The sequence below is a fragment of the Chiloscyllium plagiosum genome, unplaced genomic scaffold (genome assembly GCF_037043375.1).
Source record: "Chiloscyllium plagiosum isolate Xiang-an unplaced genomic scaffold, Cpla_swu_hap1 HiC_scaffold_1, whole genome shotgun sequence".
In the NCBI taxonomy this organism is placed as follows: Eukaryota; Metazoa; Chordata; class Chondrichthyes; order Orectolobiformes; family Hemiscylliidae; genus Chiloscyllium; species Chiloscyllium plagiosum.
The window spans coordinates 141,911,391-141,933,075 of NW_028270139.1; the positions used below are offsets into that span (position 1 = coordinate 141,911,391).

The following is a 21,685-nucleotide window of genomic DNA, read 5'->3' on the forward strand; positions in this document are numbered from 1 at the left end:
GATTCTGACAATCAACTCTACCTATGGCTCTTGCAATTTTGTGCATCTCAGTCAGATCCCCCTCAACTTCCTCTACGCCAGAGAGGACAAACCTAGGGCAAAATAAGGACTGCAGATGCTGGAAACCAGAGTTTAGATCAGAGTGGTGCTGGAAAAGCACAGCAGGTCAGGCAGCATCCGATGAGCAGGAAAATCGATGTTTCGGGCAAAGGCCCTTATTCAGGAATAGACGCAGGGTAGAGAGATAAATGGGGGGGGGGGCTGGGGAGAAGGTAGCAAAGAGCACAATAGGTGAATGGGGGTGGGGATGGAGGTGATAGGTCAGAGGCGAGGATGGAGCACATAGGTGGGAAGGGAGATTGGCAGGTAGGACAGGTCTTGAGGACAGTGCTGAGCTGGAAGGTTGAAACTGGGGTAAGGTGGGGGGAGGGGAAATGAGGAAACTGGTGAAGTCCACATTGATGCATGGGGTTGAAGTGTTCAGAGGTGGAAGATGAGGCATGCTTCCTCCAGACGTTGGGTGGTGAGGAGGCGGCAGTGGAGGCAGCCCAGGACCTGCATGTCCTTGGCAAAGTGGGAGGGGAAGTTGAAATGTTGGGCCATGGGGCGGTGGGGTTGATTGGTACGGGTGTCCCGGAGATGTTCCTTGAAGTGCTCTGCGAGGAGGCGTCCAGTCTCCCCATTGTAGAGAAGACCACATCGGGAGCAACGGATACAATAAATGACATTGGTGGATATGCAGGTAAAACTTTGATGGCTGTGGAAGGCTCCTTTGCGGCCTTGGATGGTGGTGAGGGAGGTGGTGTGGGCCCAGATATTGCAATTCCTGCGGTGGCAGGGGAACAGTGCCAGGACGGGAGGGTGGGTTGTTTGGTGGGGTGGGGGGGGCGCGGAGTGTGCGTGGACCTGACCAGGTAGTCACTGAGGGAATGGTCTTTGCTGAAAGCGGAAGGGGTGGGGTCAGGTCCGTTTGGAGGTGGCGGAAATGTCAGTGGATCATGCGGTTAATGCGAAGGTTGGTAGGGTGGAAAGTGAGGACGGGGGGGTTCTGTCTTTGCTACGATTGGAGGGGTGGGGTTTGAGGGCGGAGGTGCGGATGTGGATGAGATGCGTTAGAGGGCATCTTCAACCATATGGGAAGGGAAATTGCGATCTCTGAAGGAGGAGGCCACCTGGTGTGTTCTGTGGTGGAACTGGTCCTCTTGGGAGCAGATGCGGCGGAGACAAAGGAATTGGGAATACAGGATGGCATTTTTGCAGGAGGTAGGGTGTGAAGAGGTGTAATCCAGGTAGCTGTGGGAGTCGGTGGGTTTGTAAAAAAATGTCAGTGTTAAGTTGGTCGTCATTAATGAAGATGGAGAGGTCCAGCAAGAGGAGGGAGGTATCAGAGATGCTCCAGGTGAATTTAAGGTCGGGGTGGGGGAATGTGTTGGTGAAGTTGATAAACTGCTCAACCTCCTCGCGGGAACACGAGGTGGTGCTGATGTAGTCATCGATGTAACGGAGGAAGGGGTGGGGAGTGGTGCCGGTGTAACTACGGAAGATGGACTGCTCTACGTGGACGACAAAGAGACAAGCAAAGCTGGGGCCCATACAGGTGCCCATGGCTACCCCTTTGGTCTGGAGGAAATGGGAGGATTTGAAGGAGAAATTGTTACGGGTGAGGACCAGTTCAGCCAAACGAATGAGTGTCAGTGGAAGGATACTGTTGGGGACATTGGGAGAGGAAGAAACGGAGGGCTTGGAGGCCCTGGTCATGGCGGATGGAGGTGTAGAGTGATTGGATGCCCATGGTGAAGATGACGCATTGGGGGCCAGGGAAACGGAAGTCTTGGAGGAGGTGGAGGGCGTGGGTGGTGTCTCGAATGTATGTGGGGAGTTCCTGGACTAGGGGGGGGATAGGACAGTATCGGGGAAGGTGGAGATGAGTTCAGTAGGGCAGGAGCAAGCGGAGACAATGGGTCGGCCGGGGTGGTCAGGCTTGTGGATCTTGGGAAGGAGGTAGAATCGGGCAGTGCGGGGTTCCCAGACTATGAGGTTGGAAGCTGTGGGTGGGAGATCTCCTGAGGTGATGAGGTTCTATATGGTCTGGGAGATGACCCCAACCCCCATCACCATACCATCATGGTCGAGGGGGCGGTAGGAGGTGTCTTCGAAACAACAAACCCAGCCTATCTAATCTATCCTCATAACTCAGACTTGCCATGGTGAATCTCCTCTGCACCGTCTCCAGTGCAATCACGTCCTTCCAATAGTGTGGTAAATAGAACTGCACACAATTCCATCTGCGGCCTGACACAATGTTTTATAAAGTTGTAAATAGACTTCCTTGCTCCTGTATTCTACACTCTGGCCAACAAAGGCAAGCATCCCATATGCCTTTTTCACCACACTTTCTACATGTGCTGACACCTTCAGGGATCTATGGACCTGTACACACTTTGTGCTTCAGTACTCCCCACAGACCAATTATATATTGTTTACGTCCTTCTCTTTTTAGGCCTCCCAAAATGCATTATCTCACTGATCAGGATTAAATTCCATCTGCCACTGATCTGCCCAATTTACCAACTGATCAGTAGCAGATTGCAGCCTGAAACCATCCTCCTCACCATCAACACCATAATGTTTTTTATGTTATCTACAAACCTACTAATTATACCTTCTACATTCACATCCCAGTTGTTAACAAACATCACAAACAGCAATGTTCCCAGCACCAATCCCTGTGGTACACCACTGGTCACAGGCTTCCAATCACAAAAAAATGCTCCATTATCCTTTGCTTCCTATTTGCAAGCCATCCTTGATCCAACTTGCCCTGGATCCTTTGGACTCTTGTCTTTGGATCAATCTTCCATGTGGGACTTTGTCAAAAATCCTCAAATTAGTCAGACAGACTTTCCCTTAAACATATCCGTGCTGTTTATCCCTGATCAATCAGTGCCTTTCCAAGTATTGATTCCATGCTTCAGAAAACTTTCCAGTAATTTCCCCACCACGATGTCAGACTAATGGTCTGTAATTACCAGGCCTATTTCTGCTGCTCTTCTTGAACAAAAGGAACCACATTAGCTATTCACCACTCATCTAGCACTTCACTTGTGGCCAGCAACACATTATATATTCTGCTAGGACCCCAGGAATTTCCTCCCTTGCCTCCCAAAGCAGTCTGGAATCAGTCTCTTCAGGCCTTGGGATTTACATTTCTTTATGCCTAGTAAAGTATCTGATACCTCCTCCTTATTAGTCTTAAGGTGTTATAGAACCTCACCATCTCAACTGAAACCTCTAGCTACAATGTCTTTATTTCTCATCTCTACTCAAAGAAGATTCATTTAAGACCTCATCCACATCCTCTGGCACCACACACAGTTGCCTCTTTGGTTTCTAACAAGCTTTCACTGGTAAACTTCTTAGTAAAATGCCTTGGGGTTTTCATTAATCCTCTGCTAAAGTGATTTACGTCCTTTAACGTCATTAGTGCTCAGTAACGTATAGTTAGTAAAGGCTGCACTGAAGTTCTTACTCATTCCGCTATCAACACAATGCTCTTAGTTCAGTCTACCATTACATTACATTGACTCTTCCATTAAAAGATTAACATTCCCAAATAGCCATCTTCCATTTGCTCTTTTATATTCTTGATTCATTGACTAAAATAGTCTCTGGATTTTAGGTGTTGCTTGGAACTCATGTTTGAGAGCTGCACAACTTGCACCAACTCTTCCACAAGACGACATCTGGATACTCAGTGACTGCTCACAGAAATTCATCTTATTTGTACCCGCTTATTTGTAAAAAGATATGTTATCCAAAATATGAAGTTATACTATCAGAAACAGAACATACATCTTCGTACATATCTGGAACGTTTTGGAGAGAACACTTTGCAAAACAAAAGGCATGGACCATAGCAGCAACAACGTTGCATTTCCAAGAACAAGCTGCTTGGTTGGGGCCACCATGACTGGAACACTCTTAATAAGTGACATATAACCCAGCATGTGGGTTGAAAAAGATATGAACGCAAAGAATAAGAATTAGAAAAAAATATAAATTTCAAAAAGACATGAGGTAAAGGGTAAAGGGATCAAACTATGTGGATAACACATTGAGATGGTCAGAATAAACAATGCATTAAATTTCCTCCTTGTTTGGAATAAATCTCAAATTCTCTAATCCAGTTACTTCATATTTCTTAGAATTTCGTGGATTCTGTTCACACCCATCCAAATTTATAAAACATCTTTTAAAATAAAATAATGTTTTAAAAAAACCTTACTTGGCTTTCATCATTGCTTCACTGGCTTGGTTTACAACCTTGCTGCGGATGCTCAAAGCATTTTCCAAGGCTCGCCATTGTTCCGACTTTCGATCTGCAGTATTCTGATATAAACAATGACAATCACTAAAATAAGACATTTTCTCCACAATATATAAAAAACCTAAACTAAAAACAGATTAAGTATTGTTATTTGTTAAATTTTTGCGGTGCTCAAACTATCTATATTTGCCTACATAACACTGTAGCAACTGAAGTGGAAGCAAGTTTACTTGAGGCTTTTTCTGGAAAAGCACAAGTCAGGCAGCATCCGAGGAGCAGGAGAATCGACATTTCGTGCATAAGCCCTTATTCCCAAGGCATTCTGTGTTTCTGTTGATGTATGTGACACTTGAACTTATATCAATAGAATTAGAAAAATTCAAACTTCTCAGTAATAATCAACACTCCATTAAGCTTTACAGTAGGATCCACTACATATTCTCCAAATATAATGACCCCTTAAATTCAGGCTGCCTTAAAATAGAGAATGGTTCCGACCTAAAACGTTGACTCCTCTCCTCCTCTGATGCTGCCTGATCTGCTGTGCTTTCTCCAGCTCAACTCTTTATCCACTCAGGCCCTTTACCAGAACCTCAGCAAAAAGTGGACCCACAGAAGTTGCTGGAAAACCTCAGCAGCATCTGTCAAGAGAAATCAGAGTCAACATTTCAGATCCAGTGATCCTTCCTCAGAACTCAAACTTCCTCACTGCCTTATTCTGATCAAGTACTTTCGAAACTATTAGCTGCTCATCCATTTACATGATTTGGAGATGCTGGTGTTGGACTGGGGTGTACAAAGTTAAAAATCACAACACCAGATTATCGTCCAACAGGTTTAATTGGAAGCACTAGCTTTCGGAGCGACACCTGATGAAGGAGCAATGCACCGAAGGCTAGTGCTTCCAATTAAACCTGTTAGACTATAACCTGGTATTGTGTGATTTTTAGCTTCATCCATTTACAGGTCACTTTCACCCAGATTTAGTGACTGATTAGTCAGCTATCAGCAATCAGCAATCACCATGGAAGATAACCAACTTGCGATTCAAGGTGCAACCCCGCACCATTTCCTTCTACTTTATTTAGGGGGTGACTTTCTCCAATTGGTCACTCTCATGGGTGGATTTTTCCAGGAGATTTGGGGACTTCTGGGTGCAAATCTGTCCACAGCCCCGTATATTTTGAGTGTTGCAGCAAGGATATAAAATGAATGAGGTTGTGTTACACTTGTAAGAACACTAGCTCAGCTTCACTTGGAATACTGCATCCACTCTGGGCATTACACTTCAGGGAAGATGTGAAGGTACTGAAGAATATAAAAGAGAATCATGGAAATAGAAATAGGATAAAGAAATTCAGCTATATACATAAAATAGATAAAAAGTATGGAGAGAGGAATGGATGGAGGTTTTCAAAATCATCAGGGATCTGCATAGATGGGGAGAAACCATCCTTATTGGTGGAATGATGGAAAATCAGACAGTACGGATTTACGGTAATTGGCAAAAGAGCAAATAACAACATGAGGAAAAATACTTTTATGCAGCAATTTATAGACAGGACATGATGGAAGCAGGTTTAATTAAGACATTCCCAAGGGAGGTGAATTGTTATCGGAAAAGGAAAAATGTACAGGACTATGGGGAGAAGGTAGACGTGTGCCTCTAAATAAATTGCCCCAAGGAGAGACGATGGTCACGACATGCCAAACTGCCCCTTTGTCCTGTAACAAATCTGGCGATTCAAGCAGGGACTTCTAAACATGTGCATTTACTTATGAACCAATCAAGGCAGACTATTATAACAAAGACTGAAAAGTTCCTTACAATGACATTTCATTTTAAATATTCACACTCTTCTCTACTAGTTTACCTCAGAATCATCCATGGCTTCCTTTAACCTCTGGGCATGCAAGGTAATGGCTTCTATGGCTGAATCCTGAGCTTCAATTGCCTTGAGTGTGACTTGAGCACTTCTACCAAGAGCATCCTCCAAAGTTGATGTTATTTCTGCACAAGAATAATACACTTTATAAAAAGTACAGAATTATAATGAAATTTCCTCGAAACAAAAATCTATTGAGTACCACTAGTTTTGCCCAGGACACAGACAATTAATTAATAGTATTAAGGTGTTTAATGAAATTTAATCTCAAGTGGCAATCCTTCATGTGAACCTTGGGGCAGAGAACTGGCAACATCTTTGACTTTGAAGCATCATAGCTGCGTATCAAATTGTCCTTTGACACCCATAAATGCATTTTCTCAGGATTTGCTGTAGAGCAGTTAGGATCAAAATCCTGATTTCGTCTTCGAAGGCAAGGTTTCACATAGACCCATGGAAGATTTATGGCTGATATGACTCCAATAGAAAAATGTCTGCTGACACCCTGAAAACAATTTCAGTACATGTGCATGTACAGCACCCCTGCAAGTACTGAAGTTAAATCATTCCACCCTGTTCACTCATAAATATTGCGCATTTTTGGACACTGCCTTGATTTGTATATGGCAAAGTGGTTCAAGGTGTGCATACGCACCTTTCCTACTGTGCAATTTGAAACACTCAGGAGTGATAGGAGTCACAACCCCACCAAATTTCAGGGGGTGTTTTAGCCAAAGTGAAACATCAAGTGAGGCAGATTGCATCTAATTTGTTACCTAGTTTCAAACAAAACACTCCCTGGAGACAAATAAATCTAACAATGTCACCAATCAAGTAAAGCGAGAATAGAGAAAACAGAATTATAACAGGATAGATTATTTTAAGATGACATTAAACCAAGTCCCTGTCTAACCTCTCAGGTGGATGTCATAGTCAAAGAGATGTACAGCATGGAGCGAGACCCTTCGGTCCAACTCGTCCATGCCGACCAGATAACTTAACCTAATCTAGTCCTACTTGCCAGCACCCTGTCCAAATTGCCCTAAATGCTTAATATTCATATATCCATCCAGATGTCTTTTAAATGTTGTAATTGTACCAGCCTCAACCACTTCCTCCGACAGCTCATTCCATACACACACCACCTCTGAGAAAAAGTTGCCCCTTAGGTCTCTTTTGTATCTTTCCCCTCTCACCCTAAACCTATGCCCTCTAGTTCCCCCAATCCAGGGAAAAGACTTTGTCTATTTATCCTATCCATGCCCTCATGATTTTATAAACCTCTATAAGGTCACCCCTCAGCCTCTGGCACTCCAGGGAAAATAGCCCCAGCCTATTCCACCTCTCCTGCTCAAAATCTCCAACCCTGGCAACATCCTTGAAAATCTTTTCCAAACCCTTTCAAGTTTCACGACATCCTTCCAATAGGAAGGAGACCAGAATTGCACACAATATTCCAAAAGTGACCTAACCAATGTCCTGTATAGCCGCAACATGACTTCACAACTTCTGTACTCAATACACTGACCAATAAAGGAAAGCATACCAAACGCCTTCTTCACTATCCTATCTACCTTTGACTCTCCCACGGCACTATTTCAAAATACAACTGAATTCTTCTTCAGATCCTAACTAACATTAAATCATTCAATTAATGTAGTTACAAAAGGGATTATCCCGTTCATCATCAGTGCTATTCCAAGGACACTGCTATGCAAAAATTTGTCTCTGTTACATGAAGAGATTGCACTTCAGAAGCATGCCATTGGCTATGAAATGTTTTTGGATGTCCTTTAGTCTTGAAAGTCAATATATATGCAAATCTTCCTTTATTACTTGGAGGAAGTAATGGCAAGCTGCAAGATGCTGTGGGATCCTTATGCAACATTACCTGGACTTTCAGGAGGTGGGAGAAATTTCACCACCCAAAAAATGCCGGTGAAGACCTACCAACTTGCAGCTGGGGAATGTATATATTGATCATGTTAGTCATAAAATCTACCTGTTAGTAGTTAAGGGATTTGAAATTGATTTTATTTACCAACAACTTTGATGTTTTCCTCTCTATCTTGCTGAGCTAGGTGTTTTGCAACTTCCTGAGGTGGGTGTTCTTCTACTGCGATGTGCTGGCCCTGTACGGCTTCGTTTTCACAACTACAGCTTTCACCTTTTAAGAACATAAGGACAGCATATTTATGACCAGGAGTAGGTCACTTTGAATGACAAATATGTCCTTAACAAAAACAATTACATATCCTTCAAATGTTTCCTCTCTCCAGAAACTTGACTAGTTATTTACTGACCCCATTTTCTTTGCTGTATAATTTAATACAGCCACTGGTAACTTCTGTTAGCCATTTTTTCTAACTCATCGGTCATATCTTTTATTAAAAATAACTCATGAAGTTGTCTCTTCCTTGCACTTTAACAAATTACAAAAATTATTCAGTTATTTTCCCAACAACTGACATTAAACTTGCTGGTTAAGAAGATTCCAGGTAAACCTCTTGATCCTTTCTTTTAAAGGAATGTGGCTTCACTGACCAGTTTCTGATCGTAAGACTTCTTTCCCTCATTGAATGAAGTTACACTGATGTCAGTAAGTTTCATTAAACTTCTGTTCGCATCTTCCACAAGTCATGCTGATGTCAGATGCCCCTCAGGAACTTCATTTATATTAAAAGTATCTAAGCAGCCAACTGATTTAAAGATTACAGTCATAAGTTCATAATATCCAGGTAGCCTTTTGAGATTTTTTGGACGTCTGATTTTCTGATTTAAGAGACTTCAATTCAGTAAAAGATACATGGAACAACTGAGTAGGCAGTAATTCTAAAAGGTGTTTCAGTAAGATGGGGGGGGGGCTGGTAAAAAAGGAACGGGGGGGCATTGCTAATTAGAAATGGTATAACGGCTGCAGAAAGGCAGTTCGGGGGGGGATCTGCCTTTGGAGGCAATATGGGCTGAAGTCAGAAATAGGAAAGGAGCAGTCACCTTGTTGGATGTTTACTATAGGCCCCCCAATAGCAGCAGAAATGTGGAGAAACAGATTGGGAAACAGATTTTGGAAAGGTGCTGAAGCCACAGGCGATTTCAACTTCCCAAATATTGATTGGAAGCTCTTTAGATCAAGTAGATTGGACGGGGCGGTGTTTGTGCAGTGTGTCCAGGAAGCTTTTCTAACACAGTACGTAGATTATCCGACCAGAGGGAGGCCATATTGGATTTGGTACTTGGTAACGAACCGGGACAAGTGATGGGCTTGTTAGTGGATGAGCAGTTTGGTGATGGTGACCACAATTCTGTGACTTTCACCTTGGTTATGGAGAGAGATAGGTGCGTGCAACAGGGCAGGTTTTACAATTGGGGGAAGGGTAAATACAATGCTGCAAGACAGGATCTGAGGAGCATAAATTGGGAGCATAGGCTGTCAGGGAAGGATGTCGTTGAAATGTGGAACTTTTTCAAGGAACAGATACGACGTGTCCTTGATATGTGTACACCTGTCAGGCAGGAAAGAGATGGTCGTGTGAGGGCACCTTGGTTGACGAGGGAGGTTGAATGTCTAGTAAAGAGGAAGAAGGAGGCTTACATAAGGTTGAGGAAACAAGGCTCAGAGCGTTGGAGGGTTACAGGATAGCCAGAAGGGAGCTGAAGAAAGGGATTAGGAGAGCTAAGAGTGGGCACGAAGAATCTTTGGCGGGTAGGATCAAGGATAATCCCAAGGCCCTTTATGCGTATGTGAGAAACACGAGAATGACGAGAATGAGGGTAGGTCCGATCAAGGACAGTAGTGGGAGACTGTGTATTGAGTCGGAAGAGATAGGAGGGGTCATGAATGAGTACTTTTCTTCAGTATTTACAAATGAGAGGGACCGTATTGTCGAAGAGGAGAGTATGAAACGGACCGGTAAGCTAGAGGAGATACTTGTTAGGAAGGAAGATGTGTTGGGCATTTTGAACAACTTGAGGATAGACAAATCCCCCGGGCCTGACGGCATATATCCTAGGATTATGTGGGAAGCAAGAGAGGAAATTGCAGAACCGTTGGCAATGATCTTTTCATCTTCACTGTCAATGGGGGTGGTACCAGGGGACAGGAGAGTGACGAATGTTGTGCCCCTGTTCAAAAAAAAAGGGAATAGGGATAGCTCCGGGAATTACAGGCCAGTTAGTCTTACTTTGGTGGTAGGCAAAGTAATGGAAAGGGTACTGAGGGATAGGATTTGAGAGTACCTGGAAAGACACTGCTTGATTAGGGACAGCCAGCACGGATTTGAGAGGGGTAGTTCTTACCTTACAAGTCTTATTGAATTCTTTGAAGAGGTGATCAAGCATGTGGATGAGGGTAGAGCAGTGGAAGTAGTATACATGGATTTTAGTAAGGCATTTGATAAGGTTCCCCATGGTAGGCTTATGCGCAAAGTCAGGAGGCATGGGATAGTGGGAAATTTGGCCTGTTGGATAGAGAATTGGCTAACCGGTTGAAGTCAGAGTGGTGATAGATGGTAAATATTCAGCCTGGAGCCCAGTTACAAGTGGAGTTCCGCAGGGATCAGTTCTGGGTCCACTGCTGTTTGTCATTTTTATTAACTTCAACTCCCTTGGAAGAGGGAGTCGAAGGGTTGGTCAGTAAACTTGCAGACGATACGAAGATTGGTGGAGTTGTGGATAGTGAGGAGGGCTGTTGTCGGCTGCAAAGGGACTTAGATATGATACAGAGCTGGGCTGAGGAGTGGCAGATGGAGTTCAACCCTGCCAAGTGTGAGGTTGTCCATTTTGGAAGGACAAATAAGAATGCGGAATACAGGGTTAACGGTAGGGTTCTTCGTAAGGTGGAGGAGCAGAGGGATCTTGGGGTCCATGTTCATAGATCTTTGAAAGTTGCCACTCAGGTGGCTAGAGCTTGTAAGAAGGCCTGTGGTGTATTAGCATTCATTAGCAGAGGGACTGAATTCAAGAGTCGTGAGGTGATGTTGCAGCTGTATCGGACCTTGGTAAGACCACATTTGGAGTACTGTGTGCAGTTCTGGTCGCCTCATTTTAGGAAAGATGTGGAAGCTTTGGAGAGGGTGCAGAGGAGATTTACCAGGATGTTGCCTGAAATGGAGAATAGGTCATACGAGGATAGGTTGAGTGTGCTAGGCCTTTCTCATTGGAACGGTGAAGGATGAGGGGTGACTTGATAGAGGTTTATAAGATGATCAGGGGAATAGATAGAGTAGACAGTCAGAGACTTTTTCCCTGGGTACAACAGAGTGTTACAAGGGGATATAAATTTAAGGTGAAGGGTGGAAGGTATGGGGGGGGGGGGGGGGGGGGGATGTCAGGGGTAGGTTCTTTACCGAGAGAGTGATGGGGGCATGGAATGCGCTGCCTGTGGGAGTGGCAGAGTCAGAATCATTGGTGACCTTTAAGCAGCAATTGGATAGGTACATGGATAGGTGCTTAAGCTAGGACAAATGTTCGGCACAACATCATGGGCCGAAGGACCTGTTCTGTGTTGTAATGTTCTATGTTCTACGAAGGGCTTTTGCCCGAAACATCAATTTTACTGCTCCTCGGATGCTGCCTGAACTGCTGTGCTTTTCCAGCACCACTAATCCAGAATCTGGTTTCCAGCATCGGCAGTCATTTTTTTTAACCTAGTAATTCTAAATAGCCTACATGGAATCATTGGCACTTCTTTTCAAGCCATTTTGAAATTGATTTTATTTACCAACAACTTTGATGTTTTCCTCTCTATCTTGCTGAGCTAGGTGTTTTGCAACTTCCTGAGGTGGGTGTTCTTCTACTGCGATGTGCTGGCCCTGTACGGCTTCGTTTTCACAACTACAGCTTTCACCTTTTAAGAACACAAGGACAGCATATTTATGACCAGGAGTAGGTCACTTTGAATGACAAATATGTCCTTAACAAAAACAACTACATATCCTTCAAAAGTTGCTCTATAGTTTGAGGGACATCACTCTGTACCAAGTATGTATAAGGAAAGATGGCAGCCTTCGATAAACTATCTCAGCAGAGACTGACGCAGACTGTTGACATCATTCTGCACCACAATAAAGCTATCTAGCCAACTGAGCTAACTGACTGCCAAGTAACTACTTGTTAGCCAACATCTGCTTTGCTCCAAAATTCAGGTCCCAATACAATTCCATCTGTTTATAAAGACCACACCAGTGGATAAATCATATTAAAACCATAGTTTTTGATGTTGTAAATGAATGTGATTTCTGCTGATCTCAAAAATGCAAAATTGCATTGGATGTCACTTTCCAATTCGTGCAAGGTCCTGACGTGCCAATTGTGCCAGTAAAGAATACAGCAAAGCACTGATATTTCCTGCAATTCATAGCAGGATTAGTAAATATGGAACTGATGATTAACAAACTAGCCAACATGCCTAATATAAGTTGTGCCTTTCTACCTAACACTTGAGAGCAACAGAAAATGGTTAGCAATGTTTGGCCAAAATACATTATTGTTCATAAAGAGTGTGCAATGGACTGTACAAGTGGTGAGAACAACTGTTTCAAGTGTATCATTATCCTCCTCTATTCATATATACAAGTTACCCTTATTATGGAACCACTAACATGGCAAAGCAACTAATGGTGGTTCATGAGTGATATCAAACAAAAAAAACTTGTTACTGAACAGATTAGGACAACTGACAAGAAGCTGTCAAGCCTAAAGGTAAGCCTAAAGGTAAGCCTAAAGCAGCATCTTTGAAGGAGGGAGGAGTATGGATGCAAAAATATTTGAGGACAGAATTGCAAAGCTTAGGACCCAAGCAACTGAAAGCACAGTAATCAATGGTGGCATAATTAAAATTGAGAATCCAAAAGATATGTTCATCTCTCATACACAAGTGAGTGGCTATTCTGTGGAATTATTCTCATTAAGTCAGAGAACATCCAATGCAATATACATTCCTGGCTAATGCTGTAGTGATTGAATAAGAAAATTGAATTACTTCTGTACAGTATAATAGAGATCAAACATAAAACTTTCTCCCTTCCCTTGCAGCAACAAGAAATTCAACTTTCTTCTGGTTAATTCTATACAAGCAATTCTATCACCATGACTTTAGTTGGCATTTAGATTATTCTCTCCATTTGGAAAGTTTTGTGTTGCAAGTACATTTGCGTGGTGCTATAGTCAGCACTCTTTAGCTCACAGACTCCAGGAGACAACTTATCGTCTGTTTAATTTTTGTTTACTATTTTCTCTACCAACAATTCTAAATAAAGATCAACAGCTAATGTCGTAAAGAGATGTTTTTGAGCAAGTAGTCTGGTGAAATTATTCTCTAAATGGTTACATCATATTTCCTGATAAATTAGACATCATAACTGGTGTCATTAAACAGATCTCTTTACTTACGACTTGCGTCACGTTTTTCTTCCATTTCAACTTGGACCCCAGGAGCAGGGACTGTTGGAGCATCACCAACAGCAGAAATAATTGCAGCTGCATCTTTAGAAGAAGCTGAACACAGGGTAGGGTACCAGAAAGACAAAAAAGGATTGTACGGCATTAAAATTATGCTCTCTATAAAGCACTGGAGAGAGATATGCAGTCAGGGATTTACCTCACATTTCTATGCTAGTGATTTCATTATGGCAACAATTCCTCAGCAGTATAACATTTGAGGCGAAAGTGAGGACTGCAGATGCTGGAGATCAGAGTCAAGATTAGAGTGGTGCTGGAAAAGCACAGCAGGTCAGGCAGCATCCGAGGAACAGGAAAATCGACGTTTCGGGCAGAAGCCCTTCAGTATACCCATTTGAGAACACCTTTACAATACTTGTTACATAAAACAAACCATTATTCAAAACAATCCGAATATTTTCACAACGCACTCTTGCAGGTCAGTCTCCACGCAACTGAATTTCTTTGTGCACCTCTTTCCATAAATATTTCCCCCATTCTTAATTTTAGCTCCTTAACATATTTATCCTTTAATAAAAAGATTACTTTATATTATGACTCTTTTTTTGTCCTTCCCACTCAATACTTTTTCCGTCTCACTGTGTAGTCCTACACTTCATTTTTATTTGTGCTCTTACACTTCATTGCTCATGAATTTCCTATAAAAAAAAGTAATCTTTCTTTACATTACTTATTTTAAACCTTCATTATTTCTTAAGACTGTTTTGTTTTAATTTATTCTTCATGTATCATTTGCTCAAACCTCAAGGTTATGTATTCATTTGTTTGTTAAAACTCAGGCTATTCTACGCTAAAGAAAGTTTTGATTTGAACTCTGCAGCATACAAATAAATGGAATAAAAGTTTCTTCCCTAATATTCTCCATCACAAAGACAAAAAAAATGTTCATTTCTAAAGACAGCATTTATTCAATTATTCTCTCCCCAAGCCAATGCTGCATTAAACATATCAACTGGCAGGTTTTCCTCTCAAATCCATTGATGAGCAAAGACAAATGTGGGTCCATAACAAAGAGACAGCAGAATATATAAAAGGAAACAGAGATGATAGAGAAACTAAATAGGTACTGCATTTCTGTCTTCAGATACGAAGAAATAAGACGAATACCTGAAATGATTAAGATCAAAAGATGCAGGTGAAAGAATGGAACTGTAAGTTACTATTAGTAAAAATAAAAGTGGTACTGGAGCAGTAGAGATAATGGATGCATTAATGATCACTGTGCAGAGACTGGAAGACAGCAAGCAGATGTAACCCCATTGCTTAACAAAGGAGGAAAAGTGAAAACAGGGAACAACAAACCTATTAGCCTGACTTCAGCAGTTGGCAAAAACACAATTATAACGGTTGCAATTAATGGAGATTAAGTAGTAAAGATTGCCTGACTGGAAAAATTCAACATACATTCACGACAGGAAAATCATATTTGACAAAGTGGATAAGTGTTTTTTGAGGATGTTACGAGCAGAGTCAATGTCCGGCAGGGGGAACCATGAGAGGTTTTTCGATTTTCAGAAAGCTTTTGATGAAGTCCCGCACATCATGTTAGAAAACAAAATTAACAGACATCAGATTGGGTTAATACTTGAAAGGATTGAGAACTGGCTAACAGTCAGAAAGCAGAAAAAAAAAAATAAGTGGTTCATTCTCAGTTTAGGAGGTTGTGAACAGTGGAGTACTGCAGCGATGGGAGAGGTAGTGATCAGTGCTCACAATCCACATCGAATGAGTTGGATTGGCCGGGGGGGGGGGGGGGCAGCATAGGGAGGCACTTATACTGCAGCGGTAGTGGTAAGTAGGAGATGATGATGATGATGGCACAGTGGTATTGTTATTGCACTAATATTCTCGAAACTTAATCTAATGCTCTGGGAACTCGAGTTCAAATCCTACTGTGGCAGATGGTGAAACACACATTTAATAAATCTGGAATTTAAAAACTTTTATAATGATGATCAGTAAACAGCTGCTGCAAAGAAAAAGGAAAATAACACCTGGATGGGGGCAGAAGGTACTTCAAGAAGATTGGAGTCCACAACAAAAGAAGTCTTGCTTTAATTGTACAGAACAATGGTTCCAAGGAAAGATATACTTTCCAAAGAGTGAGTGAAACAGACGTTCACCAAACTAATTCCTGGAATGGTGGGACTTGTCCCATGAGGAGACTGAACCTGCATCCTCTACAGTTTAGTAAAATGAGAGACAATCTCAAAAAAACTTACAAAATTCTTAAAGGAACAGACAGCGAATGCAGAAAAGATGTTTCCCTTGGTTGTGGATATAGACCACTTAGGATAAACCATTTAGGATTCAGATGAGGGGGAACTCCTTTGTTCAGAGGGTAGTGAATCTTTGTAGTTCTCTATCAAAGAGGGCTGCATAAACTCAGTCATTAATTGCAAGAGAAACTGATTCTTTCTGGTTACTAATGAAATCAAGAGATATGGGATTATATGGGGATACAGCATTAAGGCAGATATCATTTAGGTATCTTTAAAATGGAAAAACAGACTTGAGGATCTGAGTGGCCTCCATCTGCTAACTTCCTACAACAGACAACCAACTGACAATGAGCTTGACCAAGTGATAAATACTGTCAACTCACTGAAAAACAAGTAGGGTTCTAGTCCTGACCAAATTTTAATTACTTTTGTCACTGCGAGGACCTCTGAAGTCCATGTGGGGTAGTGGTTTCACGAAGTGGAAGTCATTCATTAGCATGCTAACCAGCATGTGAGGTGGTTAGCAGGAATATTGTTCATAATATCCTGACAGTATACCTACTGAAGTACTGAAACCTTGAGAAAACTTACCAACCAGAATTGGTTAGAGACCTTGAAATGAAGGAGCCATTGGGAGGTAGTGACCATAATTCATTAAGCTTCAATCTGCAATTTGAGAGGGAGAGGGTACAGTCAGAAGTGACAGTACTTCTGTTGAATAAAGGGAACTATGGAGCTATGAGGGAGGAGCTGGCCAAAGTTCAACGGTGCAATACCTTAGCAAGGATGCCCGTGGAGGAACAATGGCGGATATTTCTGTGTATAATGCAGAAGTTGCAGGATCAGTTCATTCCTAAAAGGAAGAAAGATCCCAGGAGGAGGCATGGGTGGCCATGGCTGACAAGGGAAGTTAAGAAATATATAAAGTTAAAAGAGAAAAAGTATAACATAGCAAAGATAAGTGGGAAAACTGAGGACTGGAAAGCTTTTAAAGAGCAACAGAGGATTACTAAGGAGGAAATACGCAGAGGAAAAATGAGGTACGAAGGTAAACTGGCCAATAATATAAAGGAGGATAGTAAAAGCTTTTTTTAAGTATGTGCAAGGCAAAAAAATGGTTAGGACTAAAATTGGGCCCTTGAAGACAGAAACAGGGGACTATATTACGGGGAACAAAGAAATGGCAGAAGAATTAAATGGGTACTTCAGATCTGTGTTCACTGGGGAAGACACAAGCAATCTCCCTGAGGTAACAGTGGCTGAAGGACCTGAACTTAAGGGAATCTATATTTGCCAGGATCTGGTGTTGGAGAGACTGTTAGGTCTGAAGGTTGATAAGTCTCCGGGGCCTGATGGTCTACATCCCAGGGTACTGAAGGAGGTGGCTCGGGAAATCGTGGATGCATTGGTGATTATTTTCCAGAGTTCGATAGATTCGGGGTCGGTTCCTGAGGATTGGAGGGTGGCTAATGTTATACCACTTTTTAAGAAAGGTGGGAGAGAGAAAGCAGGAAATTATAGACCAGTTAGTCTGACCTCAGTAGTAGGAAAGATGCTGGAGTCTATTATAAAGGATGAAATTACGGCACATCTGGATAGTAGTAACAGGGTAGGATTTATGAAGGGAAAAATCATGCTTGACTAATCTTCTTGAATTTTTTGAGGATGTAACTCTGAAGTTGGATGAGGGAGATCCAGTAGTGTACCTGTACTTTCAGAAAGCTTTTGATAAAGTCCCACACAGGAGGTTAGTGAGTAAAATTAGGGCGCATGGTATTGGGGGCAAAGTACTAGATTGGATTGAAAATTGGTTGGCTGATAGGAAACAAAGGGTAGTGATAAACGGCTCCATTTCGGAATGGCAGGCAGTGACCAGTGGGGTACGGCAGGGATCCATGCTGGGACCGCAGCTTTTTACAATATATATTAATGATATAGAAGATGGTATCAGCAATAACATCAGCAAATTTGCTGATGATACAAAGCTGGGTGGCAGGGTGAAGTGTGATGAGGATGTTAGGAGATTACAGGGTGACCTGGACAAGTTAGGTGAGTGGGCAGATGCATGACAGATGCAGTTTAATGTGGATAAATGTTTGGTTATCCACTTTGGTGGCAAGAACAGGAAGGCAGATTACTACCCCACAGAATCAATTTAGGTAAAGGGGCAGTACAGAGAGATCTGGGTGTTCTTGTACACCAGTCAATGAAGGCAAGCATGCAGGTACAGCAGGTAGTGAAGAAGGCTAATAGCATGCTGGCCTTCATAACAAGAGGAATTGAGTATAGAAGCAAAGAGATGCTTCTGCAGCTATACAGGGCCCTGGTGAGACCACACCTGGAGTACTGTGTGCAGTTCTGGTCTCCAAATTTGAGGAAAGACATTCTGACTATTGAGGGAGTGCAGCGTAGGTTCACGAGGTCAATTCCTGGAATGGCGGGATTACCTTACACTGAAAGACTGAAGCGACTGGGCTTGTATACCCTTGAGTTTAGAAGACAGAGGGGATCTGATTGAGACATATAAGATTATGAAAGGATTGGACACTCTGGCAGCAGGAAACATGTTTCCGCTGATGGGTGAGTGCCGAACCAGAGGACACAGCTTAAAAATACGGGATAGACCATTTAGGACAGAGATGAGGAGAAACTTCTTCACCCAGAGAGTGGTGGCTGTGTGGAATGCTCTGCCCCAGAGGGCAGTGGAGGCCCGGTCTCTAGATTATTTTAAGAAAGAGTTGGATAGAGCTCTCAAGGATAGTGGAATCAAGGGTTATGGAGATAAGGCAGGAAGAGGATATTAATTAGGAATGATCAGCCATGATCATATTGAATGGCGGTGCAGGCTCGAAGGGCTGAATGGCCTACTCCTGCACCTATTGTCTATTGTCTAATCCTTCAGATGCATGGCCCACTCTGGCAAAGTGAAAAAATTTCCCAGTGATTTCAAACATTTTCACAAAATTTCAGTAAAAGTCTGGATGGAATGTAGTAATTAAAGGCCACAGCACTATGCTTGACTATCTACAAAATCTTAAACGGGTTATTTTCTCAGTGGTTCTTGCTAATTGCTGAGGAGACCCTTCCTATGATTTCCAATACACCTGCACAACAACTAATACAATCATCACTTCACTTCAGGCAAAATGCAGAGCATGCCTTTTCACATGACTTTCTTTAATCTTGCACAAATTTTTGACTCAATGAATGTAACTGCTCTTTGAAAAAATGCGACAGCTTTATAGACAAGTTCACAAACATCATTCACCCCCTACATCACAATATACAAATAACTGAGCTGTGCAGTGACACCACTACAGATCACTGTCAAAAATAAAAGTGCAAACCCTGGGTGGCATAGTGGCTTAGTGGTAACACTGCTGCCTCCCAGTGCCAAGGACCCAGGTTTGATTCCAGCCTTAGATAACTGTGTGGAGTTTGCATATTCTCCCCATTTGGGTGTGGATATGGTCTGGGTGCTCCAATTTCCTCCCACAGTCCAAAGATGTGCAGGTTAAGTGAATTGCCCATGCTAAATTGCCCTGTATCCAGGGATGTCCAAGTTCAAATAGATTAGCCATGGTAAATGCAGGATTATAGCAGGGTCTGGATGGGATGCTTTTCAGAGGGTCAGTGTTGATTTGCAGAGCTGAATGCTTCCGTGCTGTTGGGATTCTATGATGCAAACTCATGGGGTGTACCACCATACCAACACTATTCTCATCTTTCTTGCAGCAACAATCAACCAACTACCAAGAGAGTCCTTTTGTTGTAGCGATAACTTATTTCACACGGTAAACTATTCAATCTCAATTTGTTGAACACTAAAACCAATTTAATCACTTCTGAATAGAACTGCAGTGTGCTGATTGATGCACAAGTTAATGCTGACTCTTAAGAACTGCAACAGATGAAATGATATTCACAAAGGAAATTGCCATGTATTTGGTACATTTGGTCTAGGTTTGTAGGTCTTCAGCTCTCCTGCTTTCAAGGCTTCCATTGAAATTCATCGTGAAATTTATAAAAGAGTCTCTCATATTCCCTATCCGCAAAGCTATAAATCCCAAACAATAATAAAAGTTTCAATACAGGACGTGGACATTTCAGGTTGGACCAGAATTTATGTCCAAACCTATTTTGCATTGTGGTGGTGGTGAGCTGCTTCTACAACTGTTGTAATCCCATTTGGTGTAGGCAAACAACTCAGTTCAGGAGGGAGTTCCTGGATTTATACCCAGCAACAGTGAAGAATTTGCATTATGCTTCCAAATCAGGATGGTAAGTGATTCTGTGGAGTGGACCAACATGTGGTGGTAGCAATAATGCTGATGAGGTTGATTTCTGAAGCATGAAATTACATACCCCGATTTCGATTGAAGCTATTTTCTGCAAAGGTTTGCAGCATATCCTTTTCAAATCTATTACTAAAATTGGAGATCAAACCTGAACATTTCAGAACACAATTCTCATTAGCCTATTGCTGAGTAGTTTCATATCCTTAACCTGTGTTTTCTGACAACACTAAAAGTAATAATTATGGACTGAAATCTTAGCTACACAAGTCAAAATTACCTTCTCCGATGATCTCTTCAACAGCTGAAGCTTCCTTATCTGGCACGGATTTCGGCAGTTTGGATCCTTTCAATACTTCAGAGGACGTCGATACTGACAATGTTTTTGTGTCCTTTTAAAAACACGGGTTTAAATGAAATATTGACAACTACCATACTAAATACTTTAAAACCTAACCTGTAGAACTGGAAATGCTTAACCATAATTAAGTAATATAATGAAGAAAGCTATTCATTTTAAAATTTAGAGAAAGTGAGGACTGCAGATGCTGGAGCTCCGAGTCAAAGAGTGTGATGCTGGAAAAGCACAGCCGGTCAGGCAGAATCCAAGGTGTAGGAGAGTCAATGTTTTGAGCATAAGCTCTAACGAAGAGCATATGCTCAAAACATTGACTCTCCTGTTCCTCAGATGCTGCTTGACCGGCTGTGCTTTTCCAGCACTGCACTCTTCGACATATTAAAATTTGCATATGTTTGTAACAAATATACAACAACGGAACCCACAACACCCATTTCAACAAAATGAGTTCTAGAATTTTAGTTTTAATAAACAATGGCTTTTCCAGCAACACTCCATATTTTTGATCTTGCAATGACTGACATAATATAAGAAAATACAAGCACACAAGCATATTTTCGTTGCAAATGAAAAGATAAGAGTCAAACAAGACCAATTTCAGCCCTGACCCCCATCTCTACAACTTCAAGACTCTGCAAAGACATTTTAAAGCAATCTGTGAAAAACAACCAATATCTACAGATTTTCAGTGAGAAATGCAAGGCATCAAGGTAAGGAATTGGGTCTGTGCCCACTGTTTAAGGGTGTATAAACCACACATTCAGGTGGCAGGAACAGCACCTTTGGTGCGCTTGTTGTATGAATATTTAAAAGGTAAAAAATAAAATTCATAAAGTGCTGGTTCAGCTGAAATAATGCATCCTAGTCCGGGTAGCACAGTTAAGAAGCAAAGCAAAGGCTTTGGAGAGGGCACAGAGATTTGCAAACAGTTCCAGGAATGAGTAATTAAAGTAATGGATTGACTGGAGAAACTGGCATTTTTATCCTTCAATCAAAGGAGGTCAGGATGAGATTTGGTTAAAGATGACAACAATGACTAAAAGGACTTGCTAACTAGATAGCAAAAATTAAAAGTGCTTGGGAGAAGCACCAAAAAAATTTTAAAACATGACTAGGATTTGGTCAGTAGGCTAGTGGAC

General features: G+C 42.0%; 1 protein-coding gene across 2 annotated transcripts in view; it reads right to left on the reverse strand.

Moving 5' to 3' along the window:
• immt (inner membrane protein, mitochondrial (mitofilin)) overlaps positions 1–21,685 on the reverse strand; it is a 68,222-nt gene that overhangs the window by 23,896 nt on the left and 22,641 nt on the right. Inside the window, exons 4-9 of one of the 2 annotated variants that reach the window (XM_043705121.2) lie at positions 20,469–20,580; positions 13,603–13,707; positions 11,933–12,058; positions 8,255–8,380; positions 6,202–6,338; positions 4,286–4,389 (exon numbers count right to left, since the gene is read on the reverse strand). In XM_043705121.2, the coding sequence (XP_043561056.2) occupies positions 4,286–4,389; positions 6,202–6,338; positions 8,255–8,380; positions 11,933–12,058; positions 13,603–13,707; positions 20,469–20,580 (710 nt within the window). The remainder of the gene's footprint in view (positions 1–4,285; positions 4,390–6,201; positions 6,339–8,254; positions 8,381–11,932; positions 12,059–13,602; positions 13,708–20,468; positions 20,581–21,685) is intronic. The other variant, XM_043705314.2, reaches the window with a different exon arrangement.